This window comes from Pyxicephalus adspersus, chromosome 5 (assembly GCF_032062135.1).
Source record: "Pyxicephalus adspersus chromosome 5, UCB_Pads_2.0, whole genome shotgun sequence".
NCBI classification, from domain to species: Eukaryota; Metazoa; Chordata; class Amphibia; order Anura; family Pyxicephalidae; genus Pyxicephalus; species Pyxicephalus adspersus.
Window position 1 is genome coordinate 103,585,873 of NC_092862.1, and position 22,221 is coordinate 103,608,093.

The following is a 22,221-nucleotide window of genomic DNA, read 5'->3' on the forward strand; positions in this document are numbered from 1 at the left end:
TAGAGAAAGATCTAACAATAGATAAAGAAATAGCAATACATTAGACATAGCAATTATTTTAGACAATAAGTTATGTTAGTATTGTTCTCAGATACTTCTAAATCAATTTCTGCCATTTATGTCTTCCTAGGAATGTACAATAATAAAGCTTTTACAGAAATTTTTTGCAGTTCAAAGAAATACAGTAACTGAGGTTTCCACCTTGAGATTTTGCCAAATGTTTTTTCTAATGAACTAATATTTTGAAATAGTTTGTTTTACCAGACCGTTATCTGATGTCTGTGGGTATCTTTAAATTTACTTTTAGTAGATGAGTGGGCTAACTTTGGTACAGTGACAAAAGCCAAGTTACTGTAAGAACTGTTACATAGGAAATCATTTTATTAATATAAATTTATGAAAACACATCTGTTTGATCTTCTGTTGGGTTATTGTGTCTCATGATGTACATTTATTAGTAGCCTCATAAATCAACTTTTATGCTTCCGTTGCAGCATTGGATTAAAATTTTGGCTGGATGACTTGATTTTATGACTGATTGTATCTAGTTATATGACCTGCATGCAACTTTAGCAGTTTATTAGCTAATATGAGTGGGAACTTCCTCCAGCGCTATATTTGTACACTTACATGTGATTAGGTTCATTCATCACAAACTGCTTAAAAGCTCCTATTTTCGTTGGGTACAAGAGACCCATAAAAACTAGTTCAGTTTAACCCAAATGTGGAAAAGAGACAACTAATTCGTTTTTTGTTTTATAGATAACAACAGCGATGTGTAATATGTTGGCGCTATATAAATCCTGGTTATTAATAATATTATTAATAATTAAAGGATATCACACAATTTTTATGGCAGGTACTCATGTTATTGTATTGAAAAGATTCCCTTACTCTTTGAAGCACACCTACACTAGGATATGGACCAGGGTATGGCGATTTATTGCTAATGCTAGTGCATAACTTTGGCTCATGGCTTTTTCTCAGCTGTAGTTAACCCCCCTAGCGGTATTCCCAAGTAAAACAAGCAGTTCTTCTCAGAGCAGAATTCGCCAAAAATGTGTTAAAATCTTTCCAATGTACTAAAATCACCCAGGTTATTTTTTTCCAGCGAATGTGGAATTGCACTATAAATATTTTCTTCCTATCTTTTGATTGGTAGTGCATGAATAAATTATTACCTTTACCTTACCTTACCTTTTGTTAGTTTATTAATTCCAAACACATGCAACAAATACATGAAATAATTTTATTGACATACTGCAAAAAATGCAAACTTTACATTTTCTCAATAGAGCAGTATTTATTAAATGTTAGTTATTCAGCACCACTACAAACAAATACTTGTATAAATGTTATTTCAAGTGGTTACTCAAGCACTTTCTCCTAAAGACCCTTAATGTCACTACAGTACAGCTATGATGTGAGGGTCAGGAAGAACCAGTATTCACTAAAGGTGACCTACTAAAGATGTTGCTACTTGAAGGGTCAGTTTTCATTGTACTTCAGAAGAAACTTTCCCTTGATTTCTGGTGGCATGGGCAGCAAGTAAGCTAAGGGGAATTGTTCAGTTTCTTATTTTGCAGGTATGCATGTTTTCTTTTTCTTTTCTTTTTTGATGATATGATTGCTTTAAGTGTTTGTGGGTATTTTCCACCTAGAGAAAAAAATCACCCATATTGTCTTACCTTTCCACCACATGAAAAACACAGGACAACAATGAAATGTTCCTTTGGACTTCTAATTACTTTTTGATGTAAAAATTATTTTACATCCTAAACTGAAAATGTGTGCATGGTTAGACAGAGGGGTCAGTCTTCTCCCAGGTCCACATCCTGAATGCTAAAGCTAGGCGAAAGATGATCAGAGAAATAGGCTAGTTGTTAATAGACGGTTTGGTTGTATGTGTGTGTGGTGGCTGGGCAGTAGTGTCGATACCTAGCTACCAAAATATTATATTACATCAGCAGTTAACCGGAGCTTTAGGCCTCTTTTAGACTTGTGGTAAAAAAATGCACATTGATTCACTCCCAGGTGTATAGCAAACTGCTGCTAAACCTCTAGTAGTGACACTTGCATGTGTTGCCCTTGCTTTTGTAGTAGTGGTGCAGTTTTTCCTTCAGAGGAAAAGCTACATTTTCCAGAAAACATGTTGCACTCGTGCTCCAACCACAACACAAATGTAACAACATGCAAAAACTTGCACAAACTGGCTCCCAACAGTTGAAAGGGAGCAGTTGGGAGTGCAATTGAACATGCAGTACAATTATACACTTTACAAGAAGTCTAAAACTCACCTAATTTACATGATGATTTTCTTTTTAGAAATATTACTGAACACTTCTCTTTTCAAACTTTTTTGTGTGTTTTTATAAATCTTACAAGATATTTTTAATTTTTTTGCACTTATAATTCTATTGTCCCTAAAGCATTGCAGTGTTACAAATACAGTCTCATCTATCCTACCCTTATTTTGCATTAATATGTAATGCAAAAGTACAGAAAGAGAAAAAGCACCATAAAATAATGTTATCTATACACCATGACTTAAATACATTAATAAAAAAATAATTAAAAATGTTTAATACCAAGACTACCATTTCTGGTATATTTCATTTAAAAAAAAACACAAAAAAACAAAAGCAGTGTTTCCTTTTTTTAATTCCATTTACTAATGCAGATGCATTATTTTTAAAAAAATAACTCCAAATGTGACATGTCCATGACAAGGTAGAATGACCTATCATATCTATGATGAAGATAGGCAAGCAGCTTCACACTGATCTTGTGTTTCAAACTGGTTTCTATTTCCTCCACAGCCACCATACCAGAATTGGACACACTCATTCTGATCAGAGTTGTACCACCATTTCAGTATATAATCCTGGCAGTCTCCTTCTTCTTGTTTCAGTTGACATATATCTGCAAAATATATTGTAACAATATGTAAAAATGAATATTATTAAGGACAGTGGAGCTGGTTATTATTACAGCACAAGCACAAAGATAAAATAGACGCAGGTTTTGAAGGCTAACACCAATTAAACTATTAATTTACAGAACAGCATTATTTGCTCTTTTACATTTGCTCATTATTCAGTTTTAAATGCATGCTTACAAAAGATTTCTTACATTATCTCAGAGCATAAAATATATGTGTGAACTAAAAAATTTTCTCAAACCATTTTGTTTTTATTGTGTGGAGATGGAAATCTTATAAAAATATTCTTATCAAGATAAAAGAGTGACAATATTATTTAGGAATTTTGAGGTCCATAGAGGCTTGCATAGTCTGAACGGTAGGCTCTACTTTCTTTCTTAGCTAAAAGTACAGTACAATTTTGCAGCCAAAAAAAAATAGCAATTTGCATCCCCTTCCCTTACCACCACCTATTCTTTTAGAACATAAATCTTCCCGAATATTCTGCTAAATAACTGTGTGGGACATTTATCAGTCACATTCATGTGCATACAGTACATAGATACAAATCAGACTGCCTTTCACAAAGTCTGTGACAGGTTTACAGTGTATTTGTGTCCCTATGCATCTGATTGCTGGGCAGCAGACCACAACAGATTTATTTCTACAGATAAGACATAATTTCACACCACTAAGCAGTGCTCCAGGTCAGTTTTCATGTTGTCCTAATATATTTTTGAGCAGCCAAAGAAGAAATGTATCACTCAAACTGTAATATTGTAATATATCTAACACATGATCTGTCTCACTACTACCGTTTAGCATTGGATTGCTGTGTATATATGACAAATGTTCCCTAAATATCATAAACAATTGACCCTTTTTTAATAAAGTTTTTTTTTTATACATTTTTTCAGGGTATATTTATAAATGTTTACCCACGTTTTACAAAAAATGTACGCATTTCACACACATTGGATTCAAATAGAAAAAGGTTTAAATTATGAATACAAATTGATTCACCCATTTTCTAATTGTATCCATGTTAACAATGTAAATAAAATAAACAAATAAAAGTGAAAACTAGGGATGAGCGAACGCGATTTTAAAATTTGATCGGGCTGTTCCCGCTTACCGAACATGTAAGCGAGAATGGCCTGTGTAAATTCGGCCATCGAGATCGAATTTTTTGGGACCTGCAAGAGCAATCAGGGGAGCGGAGCTGTCAGCTCCGCTCCCCTGATAGCTCTTGCAGCCCTGTAGTATGTGTTCTTGGATAGAGATTCTCTATCCAAGAACACAGGAGTACTGCGGCTGTGCTCATCATGAATTAATGCAGCCGTGGGAATCATCCTGTCAGCTCCGCTCCCCTGATAGCTCTTGCAGCCCTGTAGTATGTGTTCTTGGATAGAGATTCTCTATCCAAGAACACAGGAGTACTGCGGCTGTGCTCATCATGAATTAATGCAGCCGTGGGAATCATCCTGTGATGATTTCTTCGAGCTTCCGATGGGTCCGCAAAATCAGTTTGCAGAAATTCCGCTGACCCATCAGAAGTTTGAGGAAATGTTTGGGAGAATGTCAGAGGCATTCTCGCTCATCCCTAGTGAAAACGTGGGAGGGTAGGGGAAGCAAATTTATAACATGGGTATATATAAATGTTGTTTATATTTCAGGGATTGGGATAAAAAAAAGAGAGGAAGCAAAATGACCTAATGCAATATCATTAAACAATTTATTAAATTAAAAACATTTGAGTGTTGTACTTACAATACCCTCAACAGCATCCTGGTTTTTCTACATTATTTGGTACAGTATCATTTTCAGCCTTTATGGGAGCAACAGGACTAAAGCTATGGATGGATGGATTTTCCAACTAGCTGAACGTTCAGGATTATGCTTTAGCCTTAGTCTGTCTGGAATTTGCTATACTTTAATGTTCACTTTAACTTATATTGGCTATGAATTGAAGATTTCCAGTAATGTTATATTAATGCGGTTAACGGTATTTACTGTGCTCTTATTTTTAAACAGAAAACATCTCTGGCAGATCAGAAGTTGCAAAAATGATGATCTGTCAAACTAATTGTGCCAAATTATTTTTTAGACCAATTAATGTGGTTTTTCTTGGCTTGTGTGACTGTGTCACACTGACATAAAGCATCTGTTCCTGACTGGAATGCTGTATTTTTTTTACTTCCTTTGTAATTTTTCTAAATACGGGTCACCCTATCCAATGCTAGAGCCAGGCAAGGATCCTCCACCATTTAGAGTTTTAATGATATCAGGGTACCTCTTTGCTGCATTTAAATTTAAATCATACCTAAACTCAACATTTTTACTTTACATAGGCAGTGAAAAAAAGGGTGCAACGCCAACCCCTTAAGTCTTGATCCCCGCGGCGATCAAGCCATAATGGGAGACCAGAGCCTCCTGGGATACTTACGTCATGCAACCTAGGAGGCTCTGAGTGCTTGATCTCGGGCATGTGCAGAAAGGGCATTTTTTCCACCAAGGGAAAAGAGATGTCGATCTCACGCATGCGCAGGGAGATCTCTCTCTTTTTATCCCCTTAACAGAGGCTACATCACCCGATCTCGCACCTGCACAGTGACGGGTGATGTAGCAGTAAGACAAGAAGAAAATAGAAGAGAAGATAGAAAACGTCAGTGCCCCGCATAGGAAGATGTGGGACCGGATTGTGGAAACGACCAGAACCATTGAGGGATCTGCGGGATTAAATTGAAGTCTAATTTTTCCAATTTCTTCTTTTAGTTTAGTTTCCATTTAAGGTCTTGGCGCGGGCGCCACCATCTTCCTTGATCTTGTATCTATATGTGAGATTGGGTGACATACCCTGCTCTAAGTGCGAAAAAAAGGGTTCCAATCTCACTGCACATGTGTGAGATCACCATTTTTTATCTAATTAAAGGAAAAAGCCCTTTCTGTCTTTACAGTGGCGGTAAAAACAGAAGAGGAAAATCTTCACTTTTTTTTTTTATTTTATTTTTTTTTTTTTTAAAGGTTAAAAATGAAATTTTTCCTTACATAAAAGGGTTATCTACCCATTTATGTAGAGTAAACATTTTGGGGATACGTCCACTTTATAAAGGCTTTTATTTGAATTTTTTACCCTTTTCGACTTTGTACAAAATTATTTATTAAAGTTTACTCTCCTTTGTACTGATTGTATTTTTATTTTTCGTGCTGCAAATGCTTATGTGCGTAATGAAAATTATGACATAAAAAAAAATGTAAGTCCAATAAATCAGTTTTAGATTTGGGGCAGGGGGGAGGGAGACCTGTAAGTGTTACTAAACTACTAAAGAGGACATACAGGTTTCTTTGCTGTGTATAGAGCTGTGTAAATCTAAACACAGAGAGACAATCAATTTGCATGTAAAATAGCTCCTGCTTAAGTATTTCATTTGTGTATTTAGATGTTTGCCTGGATTTCAGCTTTATTTGTTACAACAATTTTATCTCCTGGCCCCTGTTTTTCTTGTATTCAATACAGCATGCTTGTTTGCAATTTTTCTTTTACCAAATTCTGTTTTTAAACTAAAAGAAAAAGCCAAGTGACAGACATGTCTAATTCATTTCCAGCTCGGTTTGATGGCTAGTCACACAAGACCGAGAAACAATGAGAAAAAGTAGGAGTTAGACTGTTTGAGGATCACTTTTATGCTGTGTACACAATTACACTTCACCATTCTCAAAAAAAAAAAAATATGCAGTTAGGTGAATTGGCTTCCCCTCAAACTTACCTTAAACTGGCTTAGCCTGTGTTAAGGACATATGACAAATGGTAGGAACATTAGATTGTGAGCCCCTTTATGGGACATATACTGCGTAATATGTCGGCACTATATAAATATTGCATAATAATAAAAATAATGCACAAAAATTACCAGATCAAACTTCAAATAAAAGAAATGTACCAGCTGATGATAACATAGAAACATACCTCTACTGATGAGCTCTGATCCTTCACTAGTTCCTTGACCTGCTTAGACAAGAAAAAACTTATTTCTTAAATCTTAAACAGATAAAACATCAAAGTACATAGTAATTCAGCACAGACTGAATCCATTTGTATGTTTCCCACAAGGTGAAACCAAAAAAAAATGAAAATTGATTAACAAGAAAGATTACTGTCAGTTAGCTCATCACTTTATGTAGAACAGGATTCGACATATAAAGAAAGTATCATGTAAGAACTTTAGTAACAGACCAAACTGGGTTATGCCTGGGAGGAAGTCCATGTTAACTACAGAATTTAGCCTTTTTAGGGAAGTGCAGTTTTAAAAGTTTATATCATAGAAGTCTATTAATAGACCAGTGAATCTGACATGTAGCACACTTTTTTGATGGATAATATACCATGTGCATGTGATTTTAATGGCAGTGATTGAATATACACCATGTGTATTGAATGTTAGAATATTATTTTAGGCACATGCATGTGCGACTGAAGCCAAAGTTTTATTTTAAAACTTCCCAAATCTTATAGGGGAACATTATCCCCACCCCCAGCATTAGGTAAAAAAGGGGAATTTTAATGAACTGAACCATTCCAATTGCCACATAAATACAGACTGCCCTCATGTGTACTTCCTCTGTACCCTCCTGAGTTTCAGAATTAAACATTAATGTAATTATTGTAAATAAAAACAAAGACACTACATAAAACATAACATTCAATTAGAAAAACAAAACAAACACAACCGTTTCAGACTCACACAATTATAAATCCATGTTGGGTTAGCACAATTTATTTAATATCAATTATGTCTCACCAACAATAATGCTTTATCAGTATATACTGGTATATGTATACCAGACATGAGGTCATCCTAAAGAAATGCAGCATATCCTGTAAGGTTTAAGGATGATTATTAATTATTATTACAGTATTGCATTGTTTTGTCTATCTATCTTATTATTAAATTGTATAATCATTCAAGTCTTTGTATTATCTCTCTTTGTACACTTCAAATTGAATCCCATCAATATTTGCATAAACTGTCACAAATTATATCCGTGACATAACAATCCAAAATAATAGATTAGCTTGTTTAGGGAAATACACTACAAGATTCTGCTGAAACCATACCACCAGAATTATTGGTTTTTACAAGACAACAACACCATATAAAAGCCACAATCATAAAACAAATGAATGACCTTGTGTTTAAACAGAAAATAGAACTTAGAAAGACCTAATGTTTGGATGGAAAGAACACAATAGAATATATTTTCCCTTAGATTAGTTTTACTCTGGCTTAGAACGTTTTCCTTCTGCCTTACTTTTGATGAGGAGTTAATGCAATAAACTTTCATTCCAATTTTTAACAGAGCTCAAATATTTTACTAGCTAATGTTTTTTTCCAAAGAAACCCACCATCGATTTTTTATTCACTGGAATAAAATAAATTTAGGAAACATTGAAAGAATTGCATTTTGTTTCTCTCCGTCAAGAAGTTCCAAATTCCTTACACAAGCCACAAAACACAAATACACAACATGCTCTTTGTTAGGGTTCCACAGAATTGATTTTGTTGTCCCTATCTATGGGGGCCAAGCAAAACTTACGTTTGGAGGAGCAAGCCTGTAGACATTCATTCTCAGTGCTAAATCTGTTTCCATTGCCATCACAACCTCCATACCAGAATTGGGAGCATGCATCAATATCTTTTATATAGTACCACATGCGCTGGAAGTCCCTGCATCTTGTGCCATGGTTGACATCCAATAGGCACTTCTCTGCAACTGAAAGAAGCAGGGTTAAACAGAATTCCCCTCACTACTGTTAGTGGCTACATTAGTCATAGCTAATGTCATAAAAGCAATGTAGTGTTATGCTATGATGTTTCCTCAACTTTCTTTATCATATGCTGGTCATAAAACAACAACCTTTCGCTGCTTTTACTGGAGATACATATAGAAGGCCTTAAAGCTGACAAACAACAAAAATTATTTCAGCTATGTATACCTTACTAAATCATTTTATTCTTCTTTGCCAATGTAGGCAACATGTGTATGTGTGCATTTAGTTTGGTATTAGCCTCCTGGACCCCCAATACAGAAGAGTTTAACACACAGCGCTGTTCTATTTCATAGAAAGGGAAAGGAGGCGGATGCGTGAGTGTGGAGTGCACAGCAGTTGTTTCCAATCAGTCATTTATCAATCTGCCATGGCTGCACACTTCAGAATTTTGCCCAAAATGAGCACAAAATCTTATCTCCGATGGCTGTTATCTGACCCGTGTACAAAACTTAAAGAGTGCCAACAGATATAAAAATGTTACTCAATTGCAGCAGAAAATAATCAGTTCAGGCTAGGCTGTCTGATAACAAACCAAAACAGGTGTATTCAGTAAAGCAGCCCAATAAGCAACCCACAAAATAAAGAAAGATCCTTAAAACCGATGGATGATTCAGGGAAGGTTTTCTTATTCATTGTGGCCGGCCTTAAAAGATGCATACATGTGAAAACACAAACAAACCTTTCCCTTGTGAGGGGGTGACATCGTGTCTTGCTGATTTGACCCCCAGAAATGCTAAAACCCATCAGTTTGATGCTGCGCTTGTTTGTTTAACTCGTCGTCCAGTTAGCAGGCAGGAGTGGACAAATGACTAAGCTGTATTGACTAAATTGACTAACTGCAGTAGATAAATGTAACCTGGTTACCTAACTACTTGGGACTTTAGGTCACAAGGGAGACTGAAAAAATTATATATATATATATATGTATATATATATATATATATATATATATATATATATATATATATATATGCTAATGGTTCTTAAAAAAATATTTTGTACAAAATGAGAGATGAGTAAATATCTCTAAAATTACCCAATACTCAGAACAAATATTATTAATACAGTTAGTCTGGGGAAACCTTGGTTGAATCCTTACAGCTCCAGACCATGGAAGGAGGTGTGCATTTTCAGATCTTTATTTGTATGCAGTTGTATTTCTACTACAGAATAAGTTGTAAAGAATAATCCAAATGCTGCAATTTTGTATTTGTTACAGTGTTAATAATGATAATTACATTTTTATAAATCTCATTATAAAAGAAAAACCCAGGGGATGAAAGTTGTAGCATGTGGTTGTAGCAAATGGTGCAGAATTATAAAAGTAGATTGTAGAGAACTGTTGAGCACTTTTTGACTATGTTGTACTTGTGTTTATTGGGTACAGGTCTACTCTACTATAGAAGCTCAAACACCACTGGAGGTATAAGAAGTTATGATAACAGAAAATGCAATGATAACAGAAAGGTCTTATGTAATTATTTAATTAGCACTAAGTTTTAAGAAATGTGTTACACATTAGTCGTAAATAGCTTCACCTGTGGTTTTAAAATGGACTTCCTGTGCTTAGGGTGCAGGAGGAGACATGATGGAAAGATGCTGTACCTCCCATAGCCAGTCTTAGTCCTTTTAACCATCAGAGAAAAAGTAAGGTTTTGTCAGCAGTGCATAAAATGTATTTTGAGTCCTTCCTCAACAGACCCCCAGTCCCCCAATCCCCCAGACTCAAAATGTTGAATAAGTTGTTTAGACCAGTGGTCCCCTCAGAATTTTAAATCTAAATTTAATTCAGAAAATTAATTTTTTTAAAATTAAAATTCGGGGGCATTCTAGTGCTTGACAGTTACCTGAAAGCAAACAAAAAACTTTGGGTGGCAAGACATCGTCAAGGGGTCTTAGAAATAAGGTTGGAGACAGGGACAAGTCAGGAGATGGATATCAAAAACTTTCAGAGGCCTTATCAATCCTTGGGAGCACTGTACGTAAGACGTGTTTGGTATCAATTATAGAACATGGATGGATTGCTCTCCTTCCTCGTCCTTTATTACATGTCCTACACACCTTCCCAGGAAGGAGGTTAACAAACCTCTCTATCAGCTTGTAAACACATTTCTTTTAGATAGTTGATAATATATTTAGATACTTTTTGCTTTGTTTTTTGTTACTTTTGCTGGTTTTATATAACAGTGAAGGCCCATGGGGCCAACCTGGAATGTTGGTAATGGGTTCTGTATTGGCGTGCATTCTTTTACACTGGGCACGCATTTTATGTTGAGTTAGATCTTACACTTGCTTTTTACTAATTTTTGAATGGTGAATCCAGAAAGGAGTTCCATTTTTTTGCTATCAAAATCAGTTTTTACAATACAGGGTACCCTCCATTTTTGTCAAAAAACATACAAATTAACATACAATGAAAAAAAATAATGAAATATTAATTTGAATGTACTGTTTGTTTAAATTTCTTTTGTTCATACAAAGGATTTATTGTTCATCTATAACATTTTTTTTTCACAGTAAAACATTTGAAAATTAATTGAGTAAGCGGTTAAGGTTAAAATTTATGCTTATAGCTTTTCCTGGAGTGTTCAGTGTTAGGACAATCCCGCTGGATGTTCCAACAATAGTCAGCCATAAAATGTACATCCCATCTACCCTGATACCGTCCTTCCATGACCTTCAAATCTTGGTGGAATCGTGCCCCTTGCTCATCACTGACTGCACCAAGGTTTTTCAGGAAATTAGAAAGATGGCTATGCAGAAAATGCACCTTGATGCTTATATTGCAACCAAACATTTTGTAGCTCTCCAAGAGTTTCTGGACAATTTCTGTGTAATTATTTGCTTGTGTGTTTCGAAGAAAGTCCTTGACAATGGATTTGAATGATAACCAAGCATTCTTTTTTCGTCTGCTGACATTGGCCTGATGAAATGTTCATCTGTGGACCATCAAACACCCCGGCCTTTTTTTTTTCAAATGACAGGGTAGGAAATGCCAAAATGAGGTACTTAAAACAGTCTCCTTCAGTTGGCAAAGCTTTAACGAACTGCTTCATCAGACCCAGTTTCATGTGCAGATGCGGGAATATAATATTCTTTCTATCAACAAGTGGCTCATGTAGAATGTTTGGATAACCAGGTTATGGGGCAGATCTTGGGGGCCAACTCCTTTCCACCCAATGCCTCTAATGAGCTCTGCTGTCCCACATGCACAGATAACAGGGATACTTGGTGTATCCGCGTTGCTGACCAAGAAGGAAGCATACCATTTTAAGGTCAACACAGATGACCCAATTGTGTTGGTGATATTGCAACAACTGAATGACTCTTTTTATGTCTGCATATTCTTCTCAAAGAGAAACTGAATGGCCAATTGGGACTGACCCAAATATATTGCTAATTGCCAATAATTGCAAATATATCGCCATTCAGTTGAGTTATAGATTGGAATTCCCAATTCCTTCATTAAACCAGGTATGTTTTGGCAATACACAAAGCCACTTATAGCTTTAAAGTACTGCAGAAATGCAATTTTTCTGGTGCGAAAGTACAAAACATTAGTTCCTTTTTCAAGTAAATTTTTCTCACGCAGTCTTGATGCTAGGAGTTCTGAAGCCTTCTTCGATAGTCCCAAATCACTCAACTCATGCTGTTACCTAGTTCATCACCATAATCATGTTCTTCAAGAGTAGTGTAACGAAAACCGACACTGAGATTTCATCTGAATGAGCCACTGGGCGTAAAGCCGATGGTAGACTAGGATACTCTATGTTACATTTATTTTTCTTGTTATATCCTGAAGTTTTCACTATACAAAAGTAACAGTCACTGAAATGATCTCCTGGCTCTTGCCAAACCATAAGTATACCAAATGAGGTATATGAGGGGCCCAAGACTTATCTTGATCACCAAGTTTAACTTTAAAATATGCCAAATAGGCTTGCTCTACAAATGTGCTGATGTTCGCCCTTTGACTGGAAATGGTGAAACTGCCACAGATATAACAAAATGAATCAGGGTTGTTTAGGCACTTATGATTTTATGAACTGTGCTTGAACAGTTTGTAAAGAGTGGAAAAATACTCTAAAAAATGTTCAAAGTCAGTAGAGAAGTATTCCAACAGACTCAAGCTTCAAAGCAAAAAATGTGAATATATTTTCTATACCCACTGTGTACTGTTTAATTTATTTTCTGTTAACCATTTTATCAGGAAATATTTACATCATATGTACTGAACTAAAAAAATTAAACAAAGCAAAATGAAACAGTTGTGCATCACAACCCATCTCTTTTCTAGTGCAGAATGGAGCATTACAGCACAAACCAGTTTGGTTTATTTTAACTGCAGCTGCAATTTTTTTACCCCAAATCCAGCTGTGTATAACAAAAAAATGGTCTGCAGATGTTTTTTTCTGTAAAAAAAAATTACTTGGAATATTAGGGATATAAATGGAGATGAAATGGAGATGAAATTCACTGGAACTGTATTACTAAGACATATTTTTATATGCATGCTCATACATACCAGTGGTTATAACCTCTGTCTCAGTCAGACCCGTTGGGCTCACAGTCTCTTCTGTAGTTTCTCTTTCTTCCTCATAATAGTATTCTTCCACTTCTCTTTCTGCAAACTCCCCAGTTTGCTCTGTGGGTTCAATTTCAGTGTAATACTCACTAGGGGGATATTCCATTTAAAGATAATTTTTTAGAATATAATTATTGTTCTTGTTTAATAAAGATAATAATAAAGTACTTGAAATGCCAAAATGTCCCCCTATTCTCTTGGTATTATGGGAAAAAGTGTTTATTTTAGACTCCCACACTTCTCAGTAAAAGTTCCTTCTATCTGGAGGAAATATGTGAAGGTATTCTTGAGCCTGATAGGGCCCTGTGGTAACTTCTTTTTCACTTGAATTTACCATTGACAGCTGTTTCCATTACAAAGAGTAATTAAAACATTTTCAGGTCCAACTACATTATTGCCTACAGATTGTGAGCTACATTCATTATTTTTTTATTACTTTATGCAAACAGTTGGATATGTAGCACATAGTGTATTATTGTGAAAAACCTTAATAATTTATGCAGATGTGATTTGACCTCAATGATATTGGATAAATGTGATGTTGCATTCTGTGGATGATAAACCTCTAAACATTCATAAAGGATCTGCAATGCAAAGTTTCTTTGCTCTTGATGTGACTAATATAAATAATTTGAACACAAATCAAACAGCAAAAGCTGACCACAGTGAAACTGCTAATGTATTTCAGTGGTACATACAAAATAAGATGTTTGCAAGAACCTACTATAAAATCTTTTTTTATGGAGTCAGAGGGAGTCTGATACTTTGAGGTATTAGATTTCACAGCCACCTTAAAGAGGATTGAGCACTAGTATTTAAAAACTTGTAGCCTACAATTACCCTCTTTACTACCAGCATGCCTCAATTTTGTAGCAAAACAACAATAAGTCTCCAAATAAAAAGGGATTGTACAACACGTTTAGAAAAAAACTACGTTTCTTCTTTGTCCCAGGTGAGCAAAGCAGCAGAAATATAAACAGTATACTTTGCACAACAAACTGTTATATTTCACAAATCATCGTGAGAGATTACCTTCAAATGCACTCACTGCAGAGAGGTATTTTAGACTGCAGTTTGAATTTCAAGGTACTCTGTTTACTTTTATTTATTCCATTCACAAAAACATCCATGAACATAAACATTTAATATTTTCCCTCGCAGGGGACCAGAAAAATCAAATAACATTATAAAATAACACAAATTTAGCCTCCTAGCTCCTTTCTCTTTGACACTCTTCAGAGCTACTGGTCCAACAGAACTAAACTTTGGGAGACCTCCTTGAGCTATCCCAGCATACAGCATGCAAACAGCCTGTCCATCTGAGCCAACTGCCCCTAGGCTCCAACTTTCTCCTGTTTCAAAGACAGAAGTTCAGAGCCATTCTCAATTTCTGGCTCAGAGTGCCTGGCCTATACCAGTTCTATACCAAATAAAGAGATGCAAATCAACAGTGCAACACATATTGACAGCCTTATCCAGGTCCTGTAATCCCTTTGCCATGTGGTAGATGATGCCAAATACCCTCTAAATCTGGCATCACATGATTCACTCTTCTACTAAAAGAGCTAGTATTGAGCCTTGTGGTACACCACTATTAGATGTCTTGGTTTTGAATGGGTCTCATTTACTGTACATCCAAATTCTGATATCTCTTCTTTAGCTATCTGAGCATTCAATAAAAAACTGAAGTCTAACTTGTAAACTTTTTATTAAAATTATTATGTTGAAACCATTTCAAATGCTTTCTAAAAGTAATATGCATATATTTACAGCATCACCCAGGCCCACAATATAAAGTCAGATAATCTTATGTAAAATCTTTCTGAACAAACAATTTTGTTGTTTAATGAAATGTAGATAATCACTCAAATGACCTAATGTTTTGTAATATTGTAAAACCTGATTATTTATATATATATTACTACTACTATATACTATAATATATATATATTACTAGATTGTAAGCTCTTCGGGGCAGGGTCCTCGCCTCCTGTATCACTGTCTGTATTAGTCTGTCATTTGCAATCCCTATTTAATGTACAGCGCTGCGTAATATGTTGGCGCTATATAAATCCTGTATATATATATTATATGAAAAAGGTGTATAGCACCTCAGCTCACCTTTCCGTAATAGAGATCAGTGAATCTCCACGTCCTTCACATTCTGCTTGAAAGGCTGATCCTGGATAACGGTTAATTTCATCTGAAGAAAAGATAAACTAAGTCATTAGATATAAATTGCTAGTAGTGTAGAAGTGGAGTTGAAACAAACTAAAAAAAAAAATATTAAATCACATAAAATAAACCAGCTTGACCACCAATTTGTGATCACTGCTGACAAAGTGTGTGGCAACTTGACCTCCTCAGGTCTATAGTTATATGAGGAATATCAATATTTCCACATGAACAAAGGAGCAATCTTTATTGCAATCTTAGTTAAAAATAGCAACATATGTTTATACTAATGCTTTGTAGGCCTTATGTAAACTCATAGAAACCTCAGGAGGATGTATTAAAAATGGCAGTTTTACTTATGACAGATTACTGGCTATGCTTGCCTAGCTTTGATTAAAAACAAACACAATTTAAACATATTTTAATACTTCCCAGTAAGACAGCAAAGGAAATCTTCCAAAAAGAACATCTTTTCACTAAGTGTTCTTTCAATTTAAAGGTAACAAAAAATACAATGCAATAAGTTCATTTAAATTACCCCTACATAGTAACCTTTACTTGTGCTCATCCACCATCATTTTATGAAGCATTTTATGAGAGCACAGGACATAATTTTGTAAGCCACGAGTACCTGAAACTATAGCTTAAAAAGGGTTTTAGACTCAACATGTGAAAGTGCTGAATTACCCAGTTAGGCATGGTGTGAATTGCCTATACCTGGAAGTACTGGGTTTTTCCATGACCAAAGGGAGTTGGGTGGCAAAAAAAAGGTATATGTATTTGCTTATTTAGGGGTGAGGGGGGTATAAATCAAATTCCCTGCTTTGAACACAATAGTTTCTTTCAATAGTTTCTATACACCTATAGGTCGATACATCACATTATAAAGTACATTATTACTTACGATTAAGAAGATTAATGAATGCTTGGGTGAAGGTTTCAGCATAGGTCAGTTCAGGTTTTTCAGCTGTAAGCAGGTGTAGGGAATGCTGCTCATGGGGGAGACTAGAAAGTTCATTCAGTTCAATATGGTTTATCTCCTTCCCAAAAGCTAGGACAAATAGTGTAAATTTATCACATTTGGCTCTTTTGGATATTTCCTTCAATTTTTCTCTGTCCCAGGAACTTGTTTTACTCCCAAGGATTGTAAAAATTACTTTGTGTGTTCTTGCATTGGGAGCCTTTTTGAAAATATTTTCTATGGTCCACTGAAGAGAGTAGCCCAGTGAAGATGGACCTTCCAGTTGTGTCACAGCCTCCCTAATATGCCGTTTCATTTGATTCCTGTCATTGTAACTAACAAGGTCAAACTCTGTTTTGACAGGACTTACATTTTGATTAGGCAAAAAGCTAGGACTGGCTTGTTGTACCAGAGCTACTCTCGCTCCAGTGTTACGTGCTCTTGGCTGAGATGATACAGCAATATGATCAAGCATCGAGCTAACAAAATCTTTAGCTTGTAAAAAGACATCACGTCTGACGCTCCGAGAACTGTCCAGTATAAAGACAATGTCCATGTCAATTTGGGTTGGAGGTATGGGATCCAGCTCACATTCTTCGTCAGGTATACATTTATCTAAAAGAAATAAAAATATCTGATCTGTACAACTGCATTAAATCCATGTTTAACTGCAATTTGAAAAAATAAGGAAGAAAATTTCATTGTTTGTTAATCTTTACAAAATCTCAAATCTAGAATATTAAGGGAATAGAAGAAGAGGACATGTAGGGGATTTTTTAATTCCTCTTTACATAGAGGTGTATAGATCATGTATCAACCCAAAACCTCTTTAGATATTGCTGTTTGTTCCTTGATTAAAAAACATTTTCCTCACTTTCTGACTGGGCCTGTCTGACCTGGGGCTGATTTATTAAAGATTGTAGAATGTAGAATATAGATTCTCGAATGGATTTCAAATGTTTTCAATTCTGGACCAGATGCATTCCAGGTTTGCTGGATCATTCATGACAGCCTATCTTCTACAGTCTTGGAGAGCTTTAATAATGCCTTCTATTAAGGAAAGTTCTGAATATTTTCAGGCTACTATGGTCAGACAGAACAAAAAGTGAGCTAAAACCTACCCAACAAGCATACAACATTTAAAACCAAGGAGAGATTCTAACCCTTCATTAAAAAAATGTTTCAACCATAACATTTAATTTCCTCCAATCCAATGTGGCAATAGTAAGCCTGCACTACATTTGTATGGTATTTCTAATGTAAACCTGTGTTGTGGAAAAGGCAACTACAATAATAACAGGCATGGAAGACCTCAGCTATTAAGAAATATTAGGAGAAGTGTATTTATTCTCTTTAGAAGAGGTGATATAGAGGGAATGCGATTATGCTCTATAAATACATAGATGGTCTATATAGTAAATTTGGTGCAAAGTTGTTTACTTCAAATGTATTTCAGAAGACAAGGAGGCACTCTTTCCATATGGAGGTAAAGTTTTACCTCTACAGGCTTAGCTGTGAAAAAGGGCACGATCTTCATGAAGATCATGTTCTTGCCACCTCAGTAGATTATATAAAAAAATGTGCTGAACATGGTCTATGATTTAAAATATACATAACTGGCCATAAATTCTCATAATAAAATGTATGTTGATGGTCTAGGGAGTATCCAGTGATCTTTTATGATCATATTCTTTTCACTTCTGAAAACTGAAAAACAATGGGTTTTGTGCCTTCCTCTGGATCAGTTTCAGGTTTAGATTTCTGAGTATGCAGGTTTTTCATTTTATTGGGTTTTATTGGCTTTTTTTCAATATGACTAACTATGCAACTATGTAGTACCTACATCGATATTCATATTGTCATTAGAATCCAATCAAACAAAGCTATTTCTTTTTTGTTGAATCACAAGCTTACTAGAACACTTTATACCTGCAGTCAGTTCAAATTGCTCTCACTACTAATAAATGATGTTAATGGCTAATGTCATAATATTTCTTTATATTCAATTATGAAAACATAGGTAAAATATTATCTTTTTGCAGTAATAAGTAAGAAGATGTAAAGGTTTTTGACTTAAGATCTTACCATAACAAAGAGTGCAATGAGAAATGACTTCCAGTCTCTGGTCTTGTGGTCTCTTCCACACAAACAGCTGGAATCTTCTGCTTTCATCCGCCTAATTAACAACAGTGGTGACATTTTTAGTTAGAACTGTGGATAGGTGGTTTGCTGTACTGCTGTAGTTTCCTGGATTATGTGACAGGGACATATGGAGTATGTATGATCCTATGTTTGTGGGGATTTTACTGACTTTCTTGTTGTTTCAACATTTAGTTTCAGCTATTCGTAGGCCTTTTTTATATGTAAGCTTAATGAGGCTGAGTGGCCCTGAGTTATTAAGGTCCTCCAAGGCTGAAGAAGATAAACTTTTATCAGTAAACCAGCAAACCTGGAATGGATTTGGTCCAGGGTTGCAAAGATTTGCTAACAAATAGCAAATGACTTTTAAGAAATCAATTCCAGGTTTGCTGGATCACTGGGGTTTACTGATGAAAATGTATCCTCTCCAGCCTTGAAGAGCTTTAATAAATTAGACCCAGTGTCTCTCTTCACCCCCTTTTCTTATTCTCTGTCTCTCTCTCCTGCTGAGCAAACAGGCAAACATTGACAAAAAAAAATATATGTGCTGCCTATGGTTTTGGCAGAACTCATTAGGCAGCACCAAAAGTGCAGGACAACTACTTGGACCAATCATGAATGGCCTTGTACAATGGTTACAGGTAATAGGGTGAGCATCACATTTCTGCTTGTAGGTGTAGCAGTTTAACACATCATCCAATACAATATGGTCCTTGTGATCAGAATTTTAATGTCATTACTTTTTTCAATTAACATAAAGGAAAGTGAGAAAAGACAACAAAAAACCCTGGTTTTCTGATTTAAGAAATCTGCATTATAAATAATACAATCTTTCCATTTACATTACATACTTTATTTCAGACCTTTTAAAGCACTCATTAGGCCCTAACATAGCTTAACGAAAACATTATATAACCCTGTCTTTGTACTTCTTTACTCTTCTCACATGTGGTAGGCTCCTGGGAGGACCTATGCCAATATTCACTTCATTATTGGGCTGATATCAATCTGGAAGAGCAGGCATTCCTAGGCATAGCTCCATGAAGACAGTTCTAGGTAATGTCCACATGTGATGCTGAACCTCCTGGATTTAATGAACTAACATCAATATATTAAAGGGGGCAGGTTGGAGACAGTAAGGCTGGGGTTGGGGGAGGGCTGGATGATGATAAAAAAAGGATGGTCTCTCTCTGACTTGCCACATACTTCAATGTACACTGTGACAAGCCTAAAATGTGCAGTAAAATCAGGGTAAACAATCTTAGAATAAGGGATGAGCCTATGCAACTGTGCTGGACAGAAGATAGGGTTCAAACTCTGCTTTTATGCCTTTGTAAGCTTTGTAAACTAAAGCTACGTACACACGTCAAATTTTTCTTGCCCGATAATCGGCGCAAATCTGGCAGGTGTACAGCCCGTGTCGTTCATTGACCGTGAAGCTGTCCTGGCGGAACCACGGACGATGAACGACAGGCCATCCTAATGCAAGGGAAGGGGGAGAGCACACAGCAGGGTGTCGCTCCGTCGCTCTCCCCCTCCCCTCTTCATAGAGCAGAACAGTACTGTATGTAAAGCACTTGTTCATGCATCGTGAGGTTCTTATCGTGAGGATCTTTCACGATCCTTTCCAATGACAAGAATTGCACGTGTGTACTCGGCTTAACCTTCTAAAAACCTATTTACATTGCAAAAGCTGAATCGTCAAAGCATTGGGGACTCAAGATTCATGCACAGAACTTGATTTATGAACTGCTGGTGAACTTTTCTTATGTTTATTGAAACACATGTTTTTTGTTTTGTTTTATACAATGATTTTTGAATTATACAATGATGCACTTCAATGTATATGCATTATTTTAAGGTTTAGGTCAATTTTTTATTTCATTGTTTTGTTAGCATTATGGGTTTTACATTTTGCTTTTGATAAATTTTAAATGATAACTTGGTACAACAACTGTGGAATAAAGGTAGGGGTACTAAATATGGAGTGTGGAGAAGTTACATATATTCTTTGTAAGCCATTTCAAAGCTGTAAAAGATATTATCCAGAAACTAAAACCTTCATCTTTTGCCAGTTACCAGACTGTGGATATTTTAGTTTAAAACAGATGAAAAAGATTGTCTTATATAAAAAATGCCTAAATGAGAAACTTAAGCAAAACACAATATTTAGTTATAAATAAGCTATGCTACAGTATCTAAGAATGTTTCTTATACTGATAATCTAGCAATGGTTTTGTCTAAAAAGCCTGATTGTAGCTAGCAATTTCGCCTAGCAGCGCTAGGGTACTTAGATTTCCTCCCACATCCCAAAAAAATGCAAGTTTGGTTAATTGGCTTCCCCCCAAAACTGACCTTAGATTGCTCTAATGACATATGACTATGGCAGGGACTTAAGATTGTGAGCCCTTTGGACAGTTAGTGACATGACTATAGACTCTGTAGCAATATGTGAAGTAATATGTTGGCGCTATATAAAAATGCAAGATGATAATAATAATATACTTTTTTTATTTTTGAAATATTTTGGCTAATTTGGATATGCTGTAAAATTATTTACAAGATTTAATAAATGTAGTTTGCTTTTGAGAAGAGTTGCTTTAGTATTTTAAGTCTTGTTAATTTATACTCCTTATGAGCTATGCCTATTGTTACATTACTGTGGGCTCTTTATTTGGCTATAGCTTTGTCATTATTTAGGATAATCATGTAATGCATACATTGATTTTTTGGAAACTATAGAAAACTGCATTTTTTCCAGTTTTGACTAATGTTAGTTAATTAGTTAATTTAATAGATTAATTAAATAAGTTAGTTAGATAAGAATAATACATAAGGAAAGCAAAAGTTAAATAGGGCTAACATTTAAATTTCATTTAAATCTTCATTTAAATTTGTTTTTACTTATAATGGCCCTTTAACAGCTTTAGGACATATAGCTTTTAAGTATTTTTCAACAATGTTATTTCAATGATTTGTGTGTTAACTTGTTATGAATATTTCCCTCAGCTACAGTCAAAAGTGTCTGGATATTATACAATGCATTAAGTTTTTCAAAATCAAAATTTGCTAATGAATTAACATGTCAAATTTAAGGTATTATTGCCAATTCAGTTGGGACAAAAACCAATCATTGATTGAAGATGTGAATTGAGAGGCTAAATTGCTAAATTAATGACGAAGTACAATTTTCCTAATACCTTAAAAAAACTAAAATGTTTTACTATTTATCATCTATACCTTAACTTTAGGTCTTGGAAAAAATTAGTTATTTTTCTTTTGGAGCATGTTCCACAGGATCCCCGACCTCCTCAGCAAATTTAGTAACAATACAATGTTTAAGACTGTGGAATGAACTGAAAGTCAGAGATTGGCTGTAAAACATGTTTTCTCGACTACAATTTAACTTTGAATCACAAATAAATTCTATGTCTTTTACATTTTTTTTGCTCAGGGACTTCGCAATTAACTGAAAAATTGAGCAAAAAAAGTCACTAAAGTCACTACAGGAAGTCTACATTTTACTGTGACTTTTAACTTCCTACATTGGGAAACATATTTCAGATTGATTTTAATCTGGTCAAAATTCTGCCATTTATCCCTACTGTAAA

At 35.2% G+C, this 22,221-nt stretch overlaps 1 protein-coding gene across 2 annotated transcripts in view; it reads right to left on the reverse strand.

Moving 5' to 3' along the window:
- Positions 1-1,235: 1,235 nt before the first annotated feature.
- The window catches only part of LOC140331363 (collagen alpha-4(VI) chain-like), a 104,739-nt gene continuing 83,753 nt past the window's right edge, over positions 1,236-22,221 (reverse strand). Inside the window, exons 36-42 of one of the 2 annotated variants that reach the window (XM_072412333.1) lie at positions 18,557-18,647; positions 16,415-17,086; positions 15,457-15,538; positions 13,276-13,424; positions 8,516-8,692; positions 6,888-6,926; positions 1,236-2,922 (exon numbers count right to left, since the gene is read on the reverse strand). In XM_072412333.1, coding sequence (XP_072268434.1) covers positions 2,750-2,922; positions 6,888-6,926; positions 8,516-8,692; positions 13,276-13,424; positions 15,457-15,538; positions 16,415-17,086; positions 18,557-18,647 — 1,383 coding nt within the window. In that variant the 3' untranslated portion in view covers positions 1,236-2,749. The remainder of the gene's footprint in view (positions 2,923-6,887; positions 6,927-8,515; positions 8,693-13,275; positions 13,425-15,456; positions 15,539-16,414; positions 17,087-18,556; positions 18,648-22,221) is intronic. The other variant, XM_072412334.1, reaches the window with a different exon arrangement.